The sequence below is a fragment of the Triticum urartu genome, chromosome 5 (assembly GCF_003073215.2).
Source record: "Triticum urartu cultivar G1812 chromosome 5, Tu2.1, whole genome shotgun sequence".
In the NCBI taxonomy this organism is placed as follows: domain Eukaryota; kingdom Viridiplantae; phylum Streptophyta; class Magnoliopsida; order Poales; family Poaceae; genus Triticum; species Triticum urartu.
Window position 1 is genome coordinate 621346040 of NC_053026.1, and position 20757 is coordinate 621366796.

Genomic DNA, 20757 nt, shown 5'->3' on the forward strand with positions numbered 1-20757 from the left:
GATATTGTGGTCAAGTCCAGAAAGGAGGAGACATTGATACATGATCTATGAGAAACCTTTGACAATCTCCGGGTTTACAAGATGACGCTCAATCCGGAGAAGTGTGTCTTCGGTGTCCCGGCAGGCAAGCTCTTAGGCTTTCTGGTATCAAACAGAGGCATTGAAGCTAATCCGGAAAAGATTGCAGTAATCACATCCTTGGCTAAACCAGCATGTATTAATGATGTTCAACATCTAGCCGGCCGGATTACCGCCTTGAGCCGGTTTATCAATCGCCTTGGAGAGAAGGCTATCCCCTTATATCAGATGCTCAAGAAAACAGATAACTTTGTCTGGAGTGAGGCAGCTGATAAGGCGTTCGAGGATTTGAAGAGGCAGCTAGCTGAACCGCCCGTGCTTGCAGCACCGACCGATAAAGAGCCATTATTATTATATGTGGCTGCTAATGCCTGGGCTGTTAGCGTAGCCATTGTGGTAGAGCGCAAGGAGCTTGGCAAGGAATATCCGGTTTAACAGCCGGTTTATTATATCAGTGAGGTGCTCATTGAGTCTAAGCAGAGGTACCCGCATTGGCAGAAGCTGGTATATGGGGTGTTCATGGCGAGTCGGAAGCTTAAACATTATTTTCAGGGTCATCCTATCACAGTGGTCAGTTCAGCTCCTCTGGGCGACATCATTCAAAACAGGGAAGCAACTGGCCGGATTGCCAAGTGGGCTATTGAGCTTGGACCTCACGGGCTCAAATATATACCCCGCACAACGATCAAATCCCAGGCACTCGTGGATTTCATCAATGATTGGACGGAGTTACAGGCACCTGAAGAGAAACCAGATAATACATATTGGACTATTCATTTTGATGGATCCAGACAGTTGGAGGGCTCGGGGGCTGGAGTCATACTAACTTCCCCACGAGGTGACAAGTTTTGTTATGTCCTCCGTTTAATGTTCCCTTGTACTAACAATGCAGCTGAATATGAGGCTTTGCTCCACGGTCTTCGGATGGCTAAGGAGATGAATTTGAGCCCGGTTAAGTGCTTCGGCGATTCAGATCTAGTACCTCAGAAGGTGTCTGGCACTTGGGATTCTAAGGACCCACTCATGGCTGCATATCGGCAAGAGGTGGATGCAGTGGCTGGTCACTTTAAAGGTTATCAGGTGGACCATATAGACCGGCGGAAGAATGAAGCGGCGGACGCTTTAAGTCGTCTTGGTTCTCAGCGTAAACCGGTCCCGCCTAATGTCTTTCTTGATGTATTGCATAATCCGTCAGTCAAAGTGCCAACCGAAGAAGATTTGGTTGTTCCTGATCCGGAGGCTCAGTTGGTGGCAGCTCTGCATGCCATATCGGATTGGACGATCCCATATCTGGCTTACATGAACCGGGGCGAGTTACCAGACGATGAAACGTTGGCTCGACAAATAATCCGGTGTTCCAAGTCCATGACCATACTCAACGGGGAGTTACATCGTTACAGTGTTTCAGGAGCAATTCAGCGTTGTGTTTCTCCTCAAGAAGGTTGTGAGATTCTACGAGAAATCCATGAAGGGGATTGCGGTCACCACGCCGGTTCAAAGTCGTTGGTTGCCAAAGCTTTTTGCCACGGTTTTTACTGGTTGACGGCGCATGCTAATGCGGAGGATTTAGTCAAGAGATGTGATGGATGTCAAAAATTTGCCCGTCGTGCGCACGTCCCGGCTCAAGAGTTGCGGATGATTCCAATTACATGGCCGCTTGCAACTTGGGGGCTTGATATGGTTGGACCCTTCAAGCGCTCTAAGGACAAAAGACCCACCTGTTAGTAGCAGTTGATAAATTCACTAAATGGGTGGAGGCAGAGCCAGTCAGCAAGTGTGATGCAGCCACGGTGGTTCAATTCATCAAGAAGGTGATATTCCGGTTTGGCTTTCCACATAGCATTATAACAGATAATGGTACTAATCTGTCAAAAGGGGAGATGGAAGAATTCTGTCAACGTGAGCACATCCGGCTTAATCTAGCATCGGTGGCTCACCCCCAATCTAATGGTCAAACAGAAAGGGCAAATCAAGAAATTCTACGGGGTATCAAACCAAGGCTTATGGTTCCCTTAAAGCGGATGCCGGGTTGTTGGGTTGAGGAGCTACCTTCTGTGTTATGGAGCATCAACACCACACCCAATAGGTCTACGGGTTACACACCTTTCTTCATGGTTTATGGAGCGGAGGCAGTTCTTCCTAGCGACATCCGTCACGATTCACCTCGTGTGGCAGCTTATGTTGAAGCTGATAATGAGAAGGCACATCAGGATTCTCTGGACCTGTTGGATGAAGAGCGTGATCTTGCAGCAGCACATTCGGCGATTTATCAACAAGATCTTCGACGTTATCACGGCCGCCGGGTTAAAACCAGAACCTTTCAAGAAGGTGATTTGGTGCTCCGGCTTATCCAGGATCAGACTGATATGCACAAGTTATCCCCCCCTTGGGAAGGACCCTTTGTGGTCAGCAAAAATCTGCACAACGGATCTTACTACCTCATTGATGTTCGAGAGCATGAAGACTCACGTCAATCGGAGGAGGAGACAAAGCGGCCATGGAACATAGCTCTCCTTCGGCCTTACTATACTTGAAGCCATAGGCTCTTCATCTGTACATATTTACGACAGTGTATATATCATATAATAAACCAGAGCCTCCGTTATAAGCGGGGTATCTGTTCTTTCTTATATCACGTGTGTGCTTTTACAAGTTAACTGACAAAGAAGAGTCTTTGTTAAACCGACTTTAGCAGCTGCATAGATATAAAGAGAATCACTAGGGGGCTTGGTCATATTTGAACTACAGCTACACCTCTTGATCGGTTTTTAAACCATGAAGGGATATCACTAGGGGGCTTGGTTATCCTCACACCATAGCTACACCTCTTGATAGGCATTTAAGCCACACGGAGAAAAATTGGTGGAGCCAAAGAGAGTGTTGTACACAGTACAGACTCAAACATGGGCACACACTGAGCATTGCTCACAAAGTTACTTGGGGGATCTTTTTGCAAAGCAACAAAGAGTTTGAAAGGACCCTCGTAATTGGCTATCAAGTCACGGCTTGGAAGCCTGGTGTATTCACCTAAAAACCCGGGTTAACCTGCCTTCATCAACTAAGCCACTCCTGTCCAGGTAATCCTGGTATGACCCATCGAACGTTTGACAAGTCAATCTTTTTACAGACCCTGAACTTGTCATAGTTAAAACGATGATTGGTTAATTGGAGGCCCATCTTAAAAGGCTTTATTAAATGGTTTAACTCAGAGGCCTGGCAGCCCATGAAAAGCCTCGATTTGGAGCCTGGCAGCTCGTAAAAAGCCTTGCATATTTTTCCTGTTTGAATTTTGCTTGTTGAAAATCATAAGTATTTTTTGATAAACCGGTGTCCTTGACCTAGCTTGCTTTTCAACTACCAGTTGTTGCCACATGATCAATTATAAACCGGTGTTCATTGACCCGATCCGGTTTGACTAAATCACCAGTGTTATAAAGAAAATCCGGTAGTTATTCCGGTCCGGTTTAATATATAGACCGGCATTATGAAGATGGAGTTATCAACGTTCCGGATTGGTATTAACACCTTTGCTGTATACACGTTTGGTCAACCAGTGAGGTATGTTCTGTACATTACTTTTTGTACAAACACTTGATTATTCATCTAGGTACTATATACTTCTTGAACATCATGACACGTCTAGCGGTCAACCAGTAGATACTTTTAAGTTGTTATACCCAGGAACGCCATTCATCATGGGATTATGCATAAAAATATTCCAAAGGGCGGCACAGATTGTCACAAATTGTTACGAAACATGCTCGATGGCATGGCAGATAAACGGAGTTTCAGCTATCCTATTACATGAAGCTTCAAAGCGGCTCAAACAGTATCATTGTTTTTCACAGTAGCCATATAAACCGGCGACCGGATCAGGATTCTTCATTGCGACGGTTTGACGGTTGAGGGTCAATTGGTGTAGGCACTTCTTCATCCCTCCCCAGACGCTGGAAATCAGCCGTTGACCAATCGATTCCAGTTAACGCTTGGAACACTGCTTCCTCATGGATAAGATTGGAAGGGTTAATATCAGGGGCATAAGTGTGCTTACGAATCAGAGGCACAAGTTCTTCGACTTCATGGATGTCGGCCGGCTATCTTTTCCCTTCTGCATCATAAAACGGTTGAAAATGGGGCAAATCGGTATCTTCAGCCAACTTGCTGGCCGCTGGCCGCATCTGTTTGGTCAACCGCCGAAGATCATCGTTGTCGAAGTTTGAACCGTCTTCTTTAATGCCTGGGTATCCTTTGATGATATCCTCCGCTTCAAGGTCTGGAATCCAGGCTTTGGCTCGAATAAGGGCGGTTAACGCTCCTACTCTGGCAGCTGCTCTCTTCAACTCAGCAATACGGGTTGGTAACATGCCCATCTTCTCAAGGGTTTCCTTAATCAAAGTTGGAGCCGGTTTGTTATAAGCTGCCGTGCTAATAACCCATTGAGACCCAGAGTATAGCTGTTCCACTAAGGTATATGCCGCTTTGAGCTTCAGCCGCATATCTGTACCAAGATGGGCGATCCGAGTGCCTGCCAAAGATTTTATCAACATTTTTGTCAGTTATAAGATTCATCAACTGGCGCAACATACATAAGCAGACACTTACCAAAGATAGCAGAGGTCATAGCATTGATTTGGCATTTCAAACCGGCTAGTTCTTCAACCACTAGCTTCAGGGCTGCCTCGGCGTCTACAGCTCTTTTGGTTAAACCGCATTTCTCGGTTTCCCATTCAGCACGTTCTTGGTTGAAGGATTCTTTCAGTTTTTCCATTCCGACCAGGGCCTGGGTCAGCTCTTCTTTGGCTTTTGCAGCCTCGGCTTGTTGTGACTTCACATTTTCTTGCAAGTCAGAATTTCGGGCATCTTTGTTTCTCAGTTTAGCCTGCAACGTTGAAGGTATGTTAAACAAACAGCATATATCTGTGCTAAAGTACAAAGCGTATAACAAAGTTATGCACTTCATACTTGGGGGCTAATGCCTATTTGTTCTCAAGTACTACATTTTATACAAGTCTCCAGAAAAAATGCAAGCATTATCCTTGACACTTGGGGGCTAATGTGTGTCTGTTCTAAAAACGGATGTGTGAATTAAAAACCGGATTAACTTGCCAAGTTAAACCGGCCTTTGGGGGCTATGCTGCAGAAAGTTGTCTAATTTTTTCAAGATGAGTCTTATCTATTATTAGCGATCTGCCATTGCAACGATCAAAGATGAGATGCTTAAAGTATTACAAAGACCCGGTTTGTGATTAGCAATCATAAAACGGCCCTTGGGGGCTACTTGGGATAGTGTTTCAGCTATAAATCAATATACAAAGGGAGAGGAATTTACCTCATATCGCTCTTTCATCAAGTTCACCAAACCGGCTTCATAATCCCGGTTTGAGTGCAGACGGTTCAAGAAGCCAGAATGAAGCTCATCAGCGTTAAGATGAGCACAGTTTGATAAGTCGCTGCTCCATTTACCTTTATCCCGGGCAATTTGCTCTTCTTTGGCACTATGCTGAGCTAAAATGACGGGATGGCCAGGAGAGCTGTGGCCTATTCCAGTAATAATAACATCATCACCTTGGCCTTCAGGATTTTTGGTGGATGATGCTGGAATTTTAGTGTCTTTCACCGGACTAGCCCGGATTGGCTCTGCCAGTTCAGTATCGGGTGCGGCAGGCTCAGCATCTGTTGGTTCATCGGTATGTTGGCCTTCAAGGGGTGGATCATCAAAAGTAGCTTCTGGATGGGGGTATTTCGGTTCACCAGTCTGTTCCGGTTCACCTCTTGGTTCTTCTTCTTCGGCGACAGGGTCTTCTGGTGGATTGGTGACCCGAGCTTTCTTGCTGGGTCTGGCTTTGGCCCTGCAAACAGAATACAAAAGGATTAACATCCTATTCAAAGGATTTATGGCGCATTGAAAGGAAAGGTTTTTACAACTCACCCGGCCACAGTTTTCAAAGGGGGGAGTTGAGTTGCTGTCGATTCACCAGAAGAGGGAGGAGGTGTCACCTGATAATTTGAATCGGACGGATTAAGAGGCTGTCTGAAATAATCTGCCTTGGGGTAAGAATGGTCAGAAGTAGGAGAGACCTCAGACCGGCACTTCCGAACCGGAGTGTCAGGTAAACCGGCTGAAGTGACCTGTTGGCCACTGTGCCGGGTTGTCCGGCGAGCTTCATGCTGTTGAGTCTTCAAAATAAATGTTGGATCCAAGTGAGCAAGAGGATGAGAAAATCTTACTTTCCGGACTGCTTGGCGAGTTTTTTGTGTTGGCATAGAGTCTGAACCGGAGGAAAGGGTAATTACCTCTACGTCATCAGCTTGACTAGCTTCTGCATCCTCCTGAGGAAGATCATTGTTAATGAGATGCATAAAAAGAGAGCCAAGTGAGTCAAGTTCTACCTCAACTTTTGGATCATCAGTATCATCATCAAGCTCCATATTAATCCGGTCAGCCGTTTTCTGCTTTGACGTCCGTTTTACGGCTTTGGTCTTTGGGCAGGATGGCTTGACCGCTTTGTCTCCAGTCGGCTTTGCCGCTTTCTCTACAGTTTTCCGTTTCCAGAAGGGGTCATCACCCTACATATAAATAAGAAGGGTTACAGGTTGCATAAGTTCAAGATATTAGAGATAAAGAGGGAGTATAATGCTTACAGCAGGCGGTTTGTTCTTGACATAGAAGGGACTCAGACTGGTTTGACTACAGATCGGTTCCGACTCATTCAGAATCTTCTTTACACCTTCAGTGACTTCTTCCTCATATAATTGGATATTGCAATGGCGTTGAGGGTCGTCAACCTCACCGGTATATTCGCACATTAAACCGGGACGCCGGCTTAGTGGTAAGATACTCCAGGATATCCAACAGCGCACAAAGTCCATGCATGTTAAACCGTTTGCCATAAAGGCCCGGAGTTTGGCGAGTTGAGGAGCATATTTCGCCCTTTCCGAAGAGCTCAGACATTGTGGCATTGGGTGAGTATTTGATAGTCTGTGATCACGAAAGTCGGGGAGGGGATTTTCACCCTCAGGTGAAGTGTCTCTGCAATAAAACCATGTTTGGTACCATTCCTTTGGGTGGCTATGATGTTTTGCATGAGGAAATTCAACTTCTTTCCGCTTTTGAATCGAGACGCCACCAAGTTCTGTGTTCGGACCATTTACAAACTCTGTATGCCGGTTTAAGTGAAAGAAATCACGAAACAATTCTGCAGTTGGTTCTTCTTGTAAATATACTTCACAAAAGACCTGGAAGTTGCATAAGTTGGAAACCGAGTTGGGACCAATATCTTGTGGATGAATTTGGAAGCTGGCAAGCACATCTCGATAAAATTTTGACCCTGGCGGTTTGAAGCCACGGCCTATATGGTCAAAAAAACCACCACCTCGCCCTGCCTTGGGGTTGGAGGATTTTCTGTTCTGGGAACTCGCCATTTGATTTCAGTTTTCTTAGGCAGGGAGCCGATGCTAACCATCTCATTCAATTGAGCCTCGGTAACCCGGGAACGAGCCCAGTTGCAGGTAGTGAATTGTTTGGCCATTGCAAAGCAAATAAACTGAAAATGAAAGGCCGGTTTATAAATTACGCATGATCATATGCAAGAGACAAGGGAGTAAGAAACATACTGATATGTGAAATAGTATGAACCAGAGACTAATGCAATAAGGGAAAAAAGTAATACTAGCACAGAATTACTCAGACATTGTTAAACCGGAGCATAATTATGAAGGAAAAATGCTCCTCCGGTTTATCAGAGGGCTAATGGCATAGACTGCTTATACAAGGTTAAACCGCCTATGTTGGTGTAAGGAGAAACAGATCTCACAGTGATATATAAATTTTTTGGATCTAAGGTAAGATGGAAAAGCAAAAATAATTGGATCTAGAAGAGGTGCAGAACCGAAGCAATTTATGAAGGACTAGATCAGTTCTTTGCGCATAAGGGTTTGTGATGATAATGGAAGGTTAGCTACGGCAAGGGATACATCAAGCACGAAGTGACCATCTACAGACTAAAGGCAGAACAAGGAAGAACATCACTGACGCGCTGATGAACTGCAGAAGAACTGCGAAGAATGTCGAAACCCTAGAACAGATCTGTGGCGAAAAAAGCAGGGAACTTACCGGAGCTGGTGAGGAAGCGGAAAGGTGTCGCAGTATTCTGGTGCGTTCAGGGTGATGCAGCGGCCAGGGTCGGTGCAGAGGCGACGGTCGACGGTGGCGGCGGAGCTCCAGAGGCTGAGCGGCGCAAGGAAGATGACGCGAAGAGGCACGAGGGGGAAAAGGTGAAAATGACCCCTTGGTCCTATTTATAAGGCGAAGCGATAAAACGGCAAGTGCGGGAATCGAGGAGCCCAAAAATGGATAAGTTAATAAAGGTGTCGCCTCGATGACTGAATATATATTAAATGAAGGTAATCTCCGAAATCAACGGATGGATGACGTGAGGGCGGTTTATCATAATTTTGAAGTATGACATCACGGCGGTTTACAAGATCAAAAGTGAAGATAGGAGAGAAGATTTTTTCTAAGTGTGAAAGATTGACATGAACAAGTTCAAACCAATCTGGGGCCTAATGTTGGGGATATTACTACTGGAGGTAAACCGGCCTTATGTAGCCGGGTTGACTCTTTGAAGAATAGAAGCCCATGAAGATGTGAGGATAATGGCGCTTTAAGGAAGGCCCAAGGCCCAAAGGCGGGTTACAGCCTGTAAATGTAAACCGACCTAGTCATATAACTTGTATGGTAAGATAGGGAGAGTAGAGACCGAACCGGACACATTTATGATCCGGCTTTGGGACTCTGTAGCCCGGCGGGCGTCAACCTATGTATATAAAGGGACGATCCGGCCGCGGTTTAGGGACAGACAACAACAACTCAAGAGCCAGACAAAGCGGATTCGCTCCCTGGCCTTCGAAACCCTAGCAATACCAATAACAACTATATGTAGGCTTTTACCTTCCTCAAAGGGGCCGAACTAGTACAAAACTCCCCGTGTCCCCTTGTCCGGTTTAACCCCTTAAGCTAACCCGTAGCGATGGCTCCACGTCTAAGTCCTTTCACAAGGACATCTGTCGTGACAAACCCACGACAGTGGCTGCACGCAACAGTGAGCAAACAAAAACGCAGTTATGAAAATGTTTAGATGGGGTGGTCATAGTACCATGGTATGGACTGTGCTTGTATGGTTTTTTTCTGAATGTGGATACTTACATGTGTATAGCTCTGTGCTGCCTCCGGTGTTTGCTGTTCACCCTGGTGTATGGGCGCGGGTGGTGTCACCCTTGGCACATGAAGCAATGCATCTCTTGGAGGGAGCAATGTTGACGAAGGTCTCCGTCTCTCATTGTACGGCCGTCTCCCCTCAGATTCGTTGTGAGGTTGCTCCTGTCCATATGGCTCATATCTTGTACTTTGGAACCTGCTAGAGCGGCCAAAATTTCTGTCTCTTTGGCCTGGTCTTCCCATCGTAACCACTTTTGCAGCACGGATGATTGATGTTGATGGAGCGACTGGTGGAAGCCTTGTTGCAACCCATCCATGGCTTCCTGTCCTTGGCTTTCTGCATGTGTTAGGGAAGGAAAACATTTGTTGTTGGGGATATTGCAGGCCTTGTTGCAACCCATGAGTGACATAGCTTGTATTCCCAGATATTGGTGTTTGCTGCATAGAAGAACTTGTCTGTGCTTTTGATGATTCCGGTGTATCTTGAAATCTGCCTGTATTGTTGAAGTATCCAGGTGGTATTTCTGGTGTTACCCAACCAGGTGGTGCCCCATATCTGCTTGGCTCATCAAACGCTCGCTGCGTGCGCCGCCTTGCTCGCTTCTGCAATGACATTCAACAGTTTTGGGATTAATCTTTTCTGTATTTTTCTCGTATACATGCTATGGGTAACATGTCATGCACTGAAGGCATTGTAGAAGTTGAACTTGCATCGATGGTTGTTATTTAAACTGTTGTTCTCTATTTTGTATCTGGTTCCGTTTTCGGTCGAACAGTATAACCGTACATGTTACACACTGATGTACCGATGTACTGTTTTTTAGCACTGCTTGTAAACTGAACATTGAACTTCAGAGATGTATGGATATGCATATATATAACTGATGCATGTCTTCTCTTTTGTTCATCTATAATTTATGCAACTACACTAGAAGTACTCCTAGTTTATGTATCATTGAACTTACTGTGTAGACATTACCTAAAGTTGAACTTGCATCGATGGTTGTTGAACTTCCTCTTCTTCCTCTCGTGGTCGGCGTACTGGCATGTTCTTGGGTGGCGGTGCCATTGATGCAGCGTCTTGCGGGGATCACTGCCCCGGAGAAGGAGCCTCGGCGATGGAGGGAGGCAAGAGGCGGCGGATCACGGCCCCGTCGGGCGGGGATGGCGGTGCGCGGCGGCAGAGGAAGGCTGGGATGGCACGCGGCAGCCACCGGAGGCGGGGACGGACCGGCGAGCTCATCGAAGGGGGGGCTCTGCCGCAACTACAATAGCAAATCCTCCATCGCAAGCTACTCATTTGTGCACAACAAAAAATGCGAAAAGAAAGCCAGTCAGCTGCTCGACAGAGCCAATGTTGTCGTTGCGCCAGATCAAAATGGCGTAGTAGGGCCTCCTTGATGTCAAGAGGTTGAGTTTCTGGCCAAAAAAAATAGCAATAGTGTGCTGTTGCAGCCATCCGAATCAACGGTGGCTCCGCTCCGCTCGGTCGCGGTGGGCATATGGCCAACACCGTAGTGTCCATGGCACGACCAACGGAGGAGCTGCGACTGGGCCATTAGGGGTGACGGAGGGCCAGCGACACCAAAATCGGTCTGAATCGGGTCCGGTGCCGGATCTCAAAAATACGTCGACCCGCATGCTGCAAATACACCGACGCTGCCATTTTTTTAGCTGCTTATTTATTTGTTTTTGATCCAAAAGCCCTAAAAATGGTTATACTCTATTATAGGGTTGTGTTGAAGGTGCTCTCAAGTCCCGTACTCCGCCTATCTTCGCAGTTTGTTCCAGTTTGGCTGTCATTGTGTGGCCAAATTTCGTGTTTTGGCCATTTTCGCATAGAAATTCAGGATCTGACCCCTGTTGGAAAGAATTTCGGGATCTGACCCTTTTTCCTACTGCCAGAACCTGCGGCGGTAGGATACTTATCCATGTCAGCAGCGTTAACGGTCTCCGTCCCACCCTACCGTCGCTGGTCCTTGCGGTAGGATGTCTAACCCTACCGCCAGAACCACTGGCGGTAGGGATTAGGGCAGTTATAAGCCATGGGCCGCCCCACCCCTCCCCCTTCTCCCCCCAACCAGCCGCCCCAAGAACAGAGGAGTTCTTCCTCTCACCCCCTCTCTCATCTCCTCCACCCCCCCCCTCTGATCTTCGTCGTTTGTTCACCGTTTTTGCGGATCGAGATGGCCCCGAAGAAAGCAAAGTAAGCGCCTTCGATCCCTTCAATTAGTTTTAGTCAAATAGCTTCCGATTCGTCGTATTTTTTGATTCAAATCACTCCCCTGCACTAGATTTAATTATTTTGAACCCTAGGAATGATTTAGGTTGATTCTAGATGTTATATTGTGTTAGATATGAACTCTAGTCACTAGTTGGTATGGTTATGTGAAGATGAACCCTAGTTCATATTATTTTTGGAGGATTTTTTGGTATGATGCATGTTGGAGGAATTTATTGTGATATGATGATGCATGTTGATATGCTATGATGCGAGTAGTGGATATAGTTGGAGAACAAATGTTGAACCCTCAAGATGAACCTAGTTCATAATTTTTTGTGTTAAAAAAATGTATGATATGATGAATATTGGAGATATGATACATGTTGGATGTGGTTGGAGAAATATGATATGGTATGATGCATTTGACGACATGATGAACCCTAGGTTTAGATTTTTTTTTCAAGGTGATTAACCTTTGTGTGATGAATCTATATGTTTAGGTCCGAAAGCTTGGAGCAAGCACTACCGACTCCATCACCGCCTGCTCCTCCCACTCCTCTCCAGCACATTCCGTCAGAGATGCCGCTCCCGTACATGTACGAGACCTTCCCCGAGCTTCTACAGATGGTGGGATCTGTCTCAGACGAGCTCCTAGAGGCCACGAGGGCAATGCGGTGGAACGAGAGGGCAGAGCGGATCATTGACGATGGCATGGCTTGGTCGCAGAGCGTGAAGGAGTGGAAGGAAGTGAAGGCAAAGATGGAGGCAGATCCAAGTATCTGTTGTGTCCGTCAGGAAGCGTGCATTGAAGTTGCGCAGAATTACGCCAGCTATCTCCTGAGCAATTTGGGCCGGAGAATCTACTTCGAGAGCACTGCGGAGGAGAGAGCCAGGATGCCGCCCCCAAGTGCATCTGCGTTCGATATCATCAACTGGGGAAGGGCGGAGGCGAAAACTCCAGCGGGCAGGGCAAGGTGGGAGTGCTTGAACGGTCGGATGCCGACCAGCGTTCCGCCTCCACCTGAACCGGTGGATCCGCTGCCGTTTCTGTCTCCACGGCCCGGACTAACATACGAGGAGCTCTGAAGATGATGATGTCTGCCCGCTCTTCGAACTTATCAGCAAATCGTCCTATTAGTTTGTCTTGTGTCTTTCAATTATGTTCTCGATGAATAATGAAACTATGTGCCTCTTGTAATGCCATTTGTTCATTATCTATTCAGTTTGAACATTAAGTTAACTTCATGCCATTTGTTCTTGTCAATATGAGTATACTTTCATGGTAAAAGAAATGAGTATATACTTTCGTGGTAAAAGATATTGATTTTGAAAAGAAGCAATCAATTAAACTTGAAACTCATAAAACACATGACCCTCCCGCCATGGACCCTGGCGGTAAGGTCACACAACCTACCGCCAGGGCACTTCGATATTTCGTTATAGAAACTTTCCAAGGCAAAAACCAGCAACCACCTACCGTCAGGGGTTCTGGCGGTAGGGTTAGACAGGCTACCGCTAGGGTCTCTGGCGGTAGGATACTTATCCACGTCAGCTCGAGCAAACGGTTGCCGTTCCCCTCTGTCGCACCCTGCCGCCAGGTGCCTTGGCGGTAAGATGTCTAAACCTACCGCCAGAACCCCTGACGGTAGCGAAAGGGTCATATCCCGAAATTCTTTCCAACAGGGGTAAGATCCTGAATTTCTATGCGAAAAGGGTCAAAACACGAAATTTGGCCTCATTGTGTGGCCGCTGCTGTCGGCCAGACCTTCAGGTTTCTTGTCGCTCAACGAGATCAGCGGCATAGGCTCATAGGTTTGGACATGAAGCCAAACTGCCAGCACATGTAACATGGGAAACTCGTGACTTGGCAGCGATTTGTTGTATGCCTTTGTAGACCCCGAATCCTGCTTCTTCCGTATATCAAAAGAAAAACACCAAACGGCGAACAACATTGGAAGTTTGGAACCCCTAGCTTGAATTACATATGGACTATGGAGACAGCACAAAAGATACTTCGGCTCTCGGTTTCTTACAGCTTGATGCAAGGGAGTTATCTTCTACTCCCTCCGTAAACTAATATAAGAGCGTTTAGATCACTACTTTAGTGATCTAAACACTCTTATATTAGTTTACAGAGGGAGTACAAATTTAACTTTTGTATTGTACAAAAATATAAAAAACGATGAGTAGCTGTTGTTCCAAAGATACAGGCCACTATAAACAGAGAACAATCTCGGGATACTTTACAGAGCACAACCAAAAAATGTCCACTTTGTACGTGGGGGGTGGAGGACAGGACAAATGCACACAAGGCCAACACAAGAGACTTGCCAACCAAAAAAAATGGATCCGCTGTATTGTACTTTCCTCGAACAATCCGAGCCTTTGTATCGACAGATGAGCCCGCAAGAGACAGATCCTCGTAATACCACAAATGAATATCAGAATTTGGGGGGCGACCGCGCTCCTGATGCTTTAAAAGGTCCAGTCGAGCCGAAAGGATCAGCTTCATCAAAAGAATCGAACCGGCCGAAATTTCTCGAGCTGTTGGATGAGTCAAATCCCGCTGCGCTCTCGCCTTTGGAGCTGCTTACAGAGTCAAACCTGGAAAAGCGGCTTTCCTGTGGGACGGCGCTGTCTTGGGATCTGAAGGAATCGAACCTTCCAAAGTTATAGGAGGAGCTATCGTCACGACTTTCACCGAACTTCGGTGAGAACCCAGACGTGTATGCAGGGGAACTTGGAACAGAATCGTCAAAGAATGTGCTCTTCTTTCCATAGGCACTAGCGCCACTTGGAGAGCCCACTCTAACAGGGTCTACATTGAAGTCATCTGACCCAAAGAAAGAGTTGCTTCCATGATGTCCAGGCTCCTGTATCAAGATAATTCATCAGAAATGATGGGTGGACACCACAAAAGTCCAGAAATAGGAAGACAAAGCTTACATTCATTGCATTAGATCCCCAAACTGATTCAGTATCTTGGTCATCAAAGTTCCATGTAGTTTCATCACCATAATTATCTCCAAAAACGGACTCAGAGCCACCGTGGTCACTGTTACCAAATAATGATTAATGACACTCACATCAAACTCAAAATGTATAACTTCATAGTTGAAGACCATATTTGTGCTTTAAATCAAATATTACTTGTAATATTTTTTGGAGGATATTAAATATATGCACTGTATAGATTAGAAAGTAGGAAACAAGGATGATTGTCATACTTTAAGTAATAAAAATGAGAGGGAATCTCTCCAGTGTCAAGTAAATAAATCTACTATGTATAAACAAAAAGTTATGAATAAACATCCAAAACATTCAGGCGATAAGAACCGATAAATCTTGGTCAGCTAGTGTTGCTGGAGATTACAGTGGGGTTTGCTCAAAGGAAGGCTCATACTTCTAAAGGCAGGAATAGCACCAAAGAAACAAACAGGTCATCATTTTTGAGTTCATCAAGCAAATAAAGAAACGGAATATAGCTCATCATGTTGTTCATTCATGTAGGACTATGCCTGATATATCTCAGTTCATTAAACTTTGAGAAAAAGGACTCTACATGAAAAAAAATGCGAAAACAAGCACCTGTAGGTTCCTTTTTTGGTGGGAGACGAGTCATGCACCCCAAAACGAGAAGACTTAAATGGACTCCCAGAGGCACTTCTTCCAGCACTGCCCGGGCTCCTTACAGATTCGTCACCAAAATCATATGCTAATTCGCTCTCAGGCGCTTGATCACCAGCTCTGTAATGTCTCACATCCTTGATATGACCATTAGAAGATGCAACAGGGGACATCCCATCCGTAGAGACACCGTCATCCCAAAGAGATGATGCGTTTGCATTTTCAGCAGAAGCTGGGTTTTCGACAATTGTACCATTGTCCTTTACAAGACCAAACCCTGTTATGACGAATGGCATAGTTAGAAATATAACAAGATCAGCCAAAAATGGACGAAGTAGGCTGCTGATGTGGAAGACACCAAATCTGATCAAATAACTGATTGTGGGATCAAGGTCAAATATATGCGCAATAGCAATTGTGCAGTTAGAAAGGTTTCCCAGTAAGCAAGCTGACACTTCCATAATATCTGGTTACATGAGGTAGCGGACGGAAAATAATGACAAGACAGAAAAATACACTAGTGCTCAATTTTATCTACATAATTTACATTGAAAATTATTTGACAACAGCGAAATAGATTAGGATTATAAATACAATCATGCTTTAGTTTCTTTTCAGAACAAAACATAAATGGTGTAAGCACGAAGTCCAGGATTGGGAAATGGTCTGCATGAGATGAAAAGTACCATTTTCTGCCCTATAAACAGAGAATTACCAACTTCGAAAGGAAATCAGCACTTTTATTTTAGATAAAGGCCCATGGCCACACTTTTAATAAAGTTACAGTTCAAAACAAGCACAATATAGTGATGTAAGGCAAGATGGATCGAAAAGTATCTGACCTTCATCCTCAAATTTATCCCAGTCTTCATCCCACTCAACTGCTCCCTCTTGCTGCCCAGGTTCCCAACCTGGCAAACAAGGATATAAGCGATCAATAGATTTATGGATTGTAATATGAAGTGAAAATAAGGGCATAATTTGATCTATAGAAAGTAAACATGAAGATGAAAGTCTCAACAAATATTGGAAGTTGGGAAAGTTGGGTACCAAATGGAAGCTCGACTGTTGCAGAAGGCTTGAATTGCAGTCCAAAGTGCTTGCACCGTTCGTTAAAAGCTTTCTCCATCTCCTCTAATTGATGTTGGATTCGATCAGCTCGAACCTAGGTATACGGTTTGGTGTTGTTTAGAGAGACAAAATAGAACTGGTTGAAGGTATGAGATACTGCCCGCAAAAAGTAAGGTATGAGATAGAACATACCTGAAGCAAACCATCAACACTTCCACCTTGTACCATTTTAATTAATGCATCATTCAGCTCAACTTTCCTCTCCTGAAAAAGATTATTAAGAAAAGAAAGTCGGAATGAAGATATGACCATCAAAAATTGTAATCACAATAAGAATTGCCAGATGACATTTTTCTAAGGTGTAGTGTTACAAAACCTGAACATCACGGAAAGCAGCTTCCTCAACTGCCAGTTTGGAAGCTAACTCTGCCACTTGCTTGTATTTTTCTTCATATTTCTTAGACAACAATTCCACCTGAATTGAGTTAAAGACCATCCATCATTTTGCAAAGAACCCACAAAAAAAGACACCTAACAACCAATTTCCATGTCTGCACCACTAGCATGAGAAAAATAGGGCTAAAGGAAGAACTACAATGCTGGCATACATCAGATATGATAAGCATTACACGGTAATCTGTACCTCACGTTTATCAGAAGATGCCCTTTCCGTGATCTCATTCAGTCTATTGTCACACCGACTTTTATACAGAACCTTTGACAAAAGAAGAAGAATAAACAGATTTCAATACAACATGTAATTATATCAACTTTTGTTGACCTAAATAAGACCAGTAAATGTAATGATAGATCACAAGCTGCATACGAGTCAGAATTTATTTACTGAGTCCTAATAATTGTAATACTATGAAAACAACTAACAAGATAGAAACATGCTTACAAGATCTTGCATTTTCGTGCGGTAGTACTCTAGTTTCTCTCTGGAGTCTAGGACCTGCTTCTCCACCTCAACCTTCATAATGCAAAAGAGACCCAAAAAAAGGACAAATGTTTCAGAGTTCACTAACTAGGATTAATAGAAAGTTGTTGCAACTACATAGCATGAGAACAACCCCTTCCTGCTGTCTATAGGAAATTGCTTGTTTAAGTACATAAGAGAGTATAATAGAGTAACAGAAAAAAAGGCTATGCTGAAATAAAGTTTCCAAAAATAGTTCTGGACAAAAGCATGAGAAGTAATCCCTCCCTCCTTAAGTGACGTTTTAGAGAAGGTTGCTTACAAAGAACTAATTGAAGATTTTGTATCAAGGATTGCCAGAAGGATGACATGTTTCTGCTAAAGTATATAGTAGTTCAGACTTCAGAGTTCCAAACTTTGCATCTTGGTAAGATGTAATCCTTCGAACAATTGTACTGCCAGTATGATATATACAAGAGACGATTTTTTTTACTGCCGGTATGATATATAAAAGACTTGTCTATATGGCTTTTCCCTAGGCCTAATTTTAGATTTTGCGCCGGTCCTTCAATTTCTCAAATACAACTGGTCAATGTTAAATCATGTCTGCGACATGATTTGAATACACCATTCAGCTGTACTTGCTTAACTGAATAACAAGAGCAGCTTAAATTATTCTCGATGTAATCAACTGGTGCTGAACACCACAAATCCAGTCTGGGCATAGTGGATCAGCAGTTCAGCACACTGATCCAGATTTGAGGAACAGGTCCAATACCTTCTTAGGAGCCTCCTGTGCAGCTGAGTTTACCCCACTTCTGTCATCTGTAATTCCTTGAGCTGCAGCATGATTATCCATACCAGGCATGTGAGGTCTTGGTTGCCCTGGTCTTGTAGCTCCATCAGTCTGTGAATGCATTTGAGGCAAGGGTGGCCGTACACCACCAGTAGGCAACCCAGGTGCGCCAGGGCCCCTATGTGGTAATCCTAGCCCAACATCAAATACCTTGTAAGCGGCAGGCCAAGTAAGCTAGACAAAGTATGCGTGGTTCAACTTGGACTACAGTTATATCATGTAATAACTAAGATCTGGCAGCCAATACAAATATTACCTTGATTAGGCTGCCATGATGGGGCATTGTAAGCTGTAGAAGGCAAGCCTGTTGCTCGTAACAGTGTCTCATCAAATTTAAGAGAGTCAGGGAGCGATGGAGGCAGAGGAGTTCCAGCTCGGTTCCTCTCCATTAAATAAAGAGCAATGCAAAACTCTCTCAGAGAAAGCATGCCGTCATTATCTTGGTCAGACAAGTCCCACACTTGCTTCAGTACATCTACAAAGTATAATGAAACAACAATTGCATTAGCCAATGGCAATGGTATTCATATGGTGATATGTTCGCACATCATATGAAAACCATCATAGAAACAGAAATAAAATACAATGATATCATTATGGAGAAACAATGACAGAAATAGCCAAATAGGTTTCAAACAAGGAGCTCAACCAATAAGCATTGTAAAGGTACCCCGTTACCGCAATACATTAGGGTATCTTATAGACAGAAATACACATATGCATGATTAGGAAAGTAAAGTTGGTGATGAGATCCCACCTCTTGGAAGTTTCCAACTGAGAAACAGAGTGCGAGCTTCTGCACCAGTTATTTTGCCATCTCTGTCCCTATCAACATCCCGAAAGACTTTCGTGTACTTCTGGATATCAGATTGATTAACTTTTGGCCATTGAGAAGTGGAATTAGAAACCCCGGCAGAAACACCTGGAGATGGAACACTTGGCTTTGTGATGGGCTGCGTCTGCTGAGGTTGGCTGGTGCCGTAACTCACTGTTGGAGTACCTTGGAGAGAACCAGGCTGTGTTAGATTAGCAAAGTTCTGGGAGCCAGTCGGCTTGGACATAAAGCTTGATGTGGTCGGAAGTGCAGGTGTGGATGTACTTGGCTTTGGCTGAGTAAGAGCAGAGAAGATGTCAGTGCTTGCTCCTGAGCCACTGGCAGGGCCATTTCCAGATAGCACCAAAGCTCTTGAATCTGGAGGCAATACAGCACTGTTGCTCTGTGGAGGCAACGATGAAGAGGACATAGCATGTGTCTGCTGTCCAGGAACCATGCCCATTGAGCTCGACATTCCAAGACCAAATCCACCTGATGTTGTCTGTGAAGGAACAGCTGCTCCTGGAGAGGGTTGAGAGAAACCTCCAAGTGAACCAACATTACCCCCTTGCCAGCCAACTGAGCCTCCCATGCTGCCTCCATCCAGTGGACTTTGATTCATTCCAGTTGCTTGAAGTGATGTTGCAGGAGCTCCCACCTGAGGTGGTGGCCTCATGAAACCAGTGCTTGAAGTGAGGAGCTGCTGAGCATAACCCATGTTGGGAGATTGTGACTGAGTGCCCCTCGGCCCCGTGAACTGATTTGGCGGCATGGCTCCACCCTGACTTGCAGCCGGCATCATCGAGTTGACGCCTTGGGGTCTCGGAACAGCTCCAGCGTTCGCCTGCGGTGCACCGGCAAATTGAGTTGAAGTCGGCATCATACCACTTCCCTGGGGCCTCGGAGCAGCAGCAGAAGTCGGCATCATACCGCTTCCCTGGGGCCTCAGAGCACCAGCAGAAGTCGGCATCATGCCACTTCCCTGGGGCCTCGGAGCAGCGGCTGCCGGATTCATCTGCGCAGCTCCAGCCTGCCCCGGAGCGGGCGCCGGCGCAGCAGCATTACCTTGGGGCCTAGGAGCACCGGCGGCAGCCTGCGGAGGGGCCGGCCCGCCGGCAATCTTCGGAGGCGGGATTCTGGCGGCGGCCGGGCCATACAGCGCGGACTGCACTATGTCGGGCGTGAGCTGGCGCCCGCTCTGCGCCACGGTGACGAGCCGCAGGGCGTTGAAGAACTCGGGCCGGCCGAGGAAGCCGGTCTTGCTCTGATCGGCGTGCATCCACACCTGCGCGCACAAGGTCCGAACATCACCAACCAACCAACCCTTAGCTTCCATCGGATTAATTCGCCAGAGAGGGGCTCTGATCTAGAGCTGCTCTACGGAGATCACACCTAGAATTTGGGAATGGCCGGCGGGGGCGCGGATTGGGCGGGGGGGTTTAGGGGCGCTCACCTGGGCGAGGACCTGCTGCGGAAGGCTGGCGCCCTGGAAGAAGGCGACGGCCTCCTGGCCGCTGATGCGGCCGTCCTGGTTCAGGTCGGCGCGGCGGAAGTAGGCCTCGAAGGCCTCCATCCCCGCCATGGCCGGGATCCGGGGCGGGGATCTCGCCGGCCGCGCGGATCTGCTGCCGCGGGCTGTGGGGAGATCTCGGGGGAGCGTGTCGCGGGCGGGCGGGCGGGCGGGCGGCTCTCTCGTGTGTCTGCGAGCGAGGGCAGTGGTTGGGGGTCGGTCCTCCGGGCGGGCGCCCCGTCCAGATGGTGTGTGAGCTGCCTGCTGCAAAACTTTTTGCTAAGTGCCCCCCTCCCAGTTTACATCCCTTCTAACCAAGTTTATTTTTTCAAACAAACTAGAAGGTTTTTTTTTGGATAAAGGCCATTTTTATTATCTCAAAAGGTAGCATCAAGCGGATGCAAAACATTATTAGTAATATTCAGCCTCTGCATAACGAGA

At 45.9% G+C, this 20757-nt stretch overlaps 1 protein-coding gene across 1 annotated transcript; it reads right to left on the reverse strand.

Annotated features, from left to right (window-relative positions):
• Positions 1–13660: 13660 nt before the first annotated feature.
• LOC125511331 (actin cytoskeleton-regulatory complex protein pan1) lies at positions 13661–20505 on the reverse strand. The gene is made up of 13 exons (XM_048676677.1): positions 20260–20505; positions 18750–20091; positions 18249–18467; positions 17915–18123; positions 17119–17190; positions 16861–16932; positions 16594–16692; positions 16410–16481; positions 16197–16311; positions 15989–16057; positions 15108–15423; positions 14466–14574; positions 13661–14392 (listed from the first exon to the last, which is right to left on the reverse strand). Exons 1-13 carry the CDS (start codon positions 20386–20388, stop codon positions 13961–13963), a joined length of 3255 nt encoding a protein of 1084 aa, XP_048532634.1. The 5' UTR covers positions 20389–20505; the 3' UTR covers positions 13661–13960.
• Between the last annotated feature and the right edge of the window lie 252 nt (positions 20506–20757).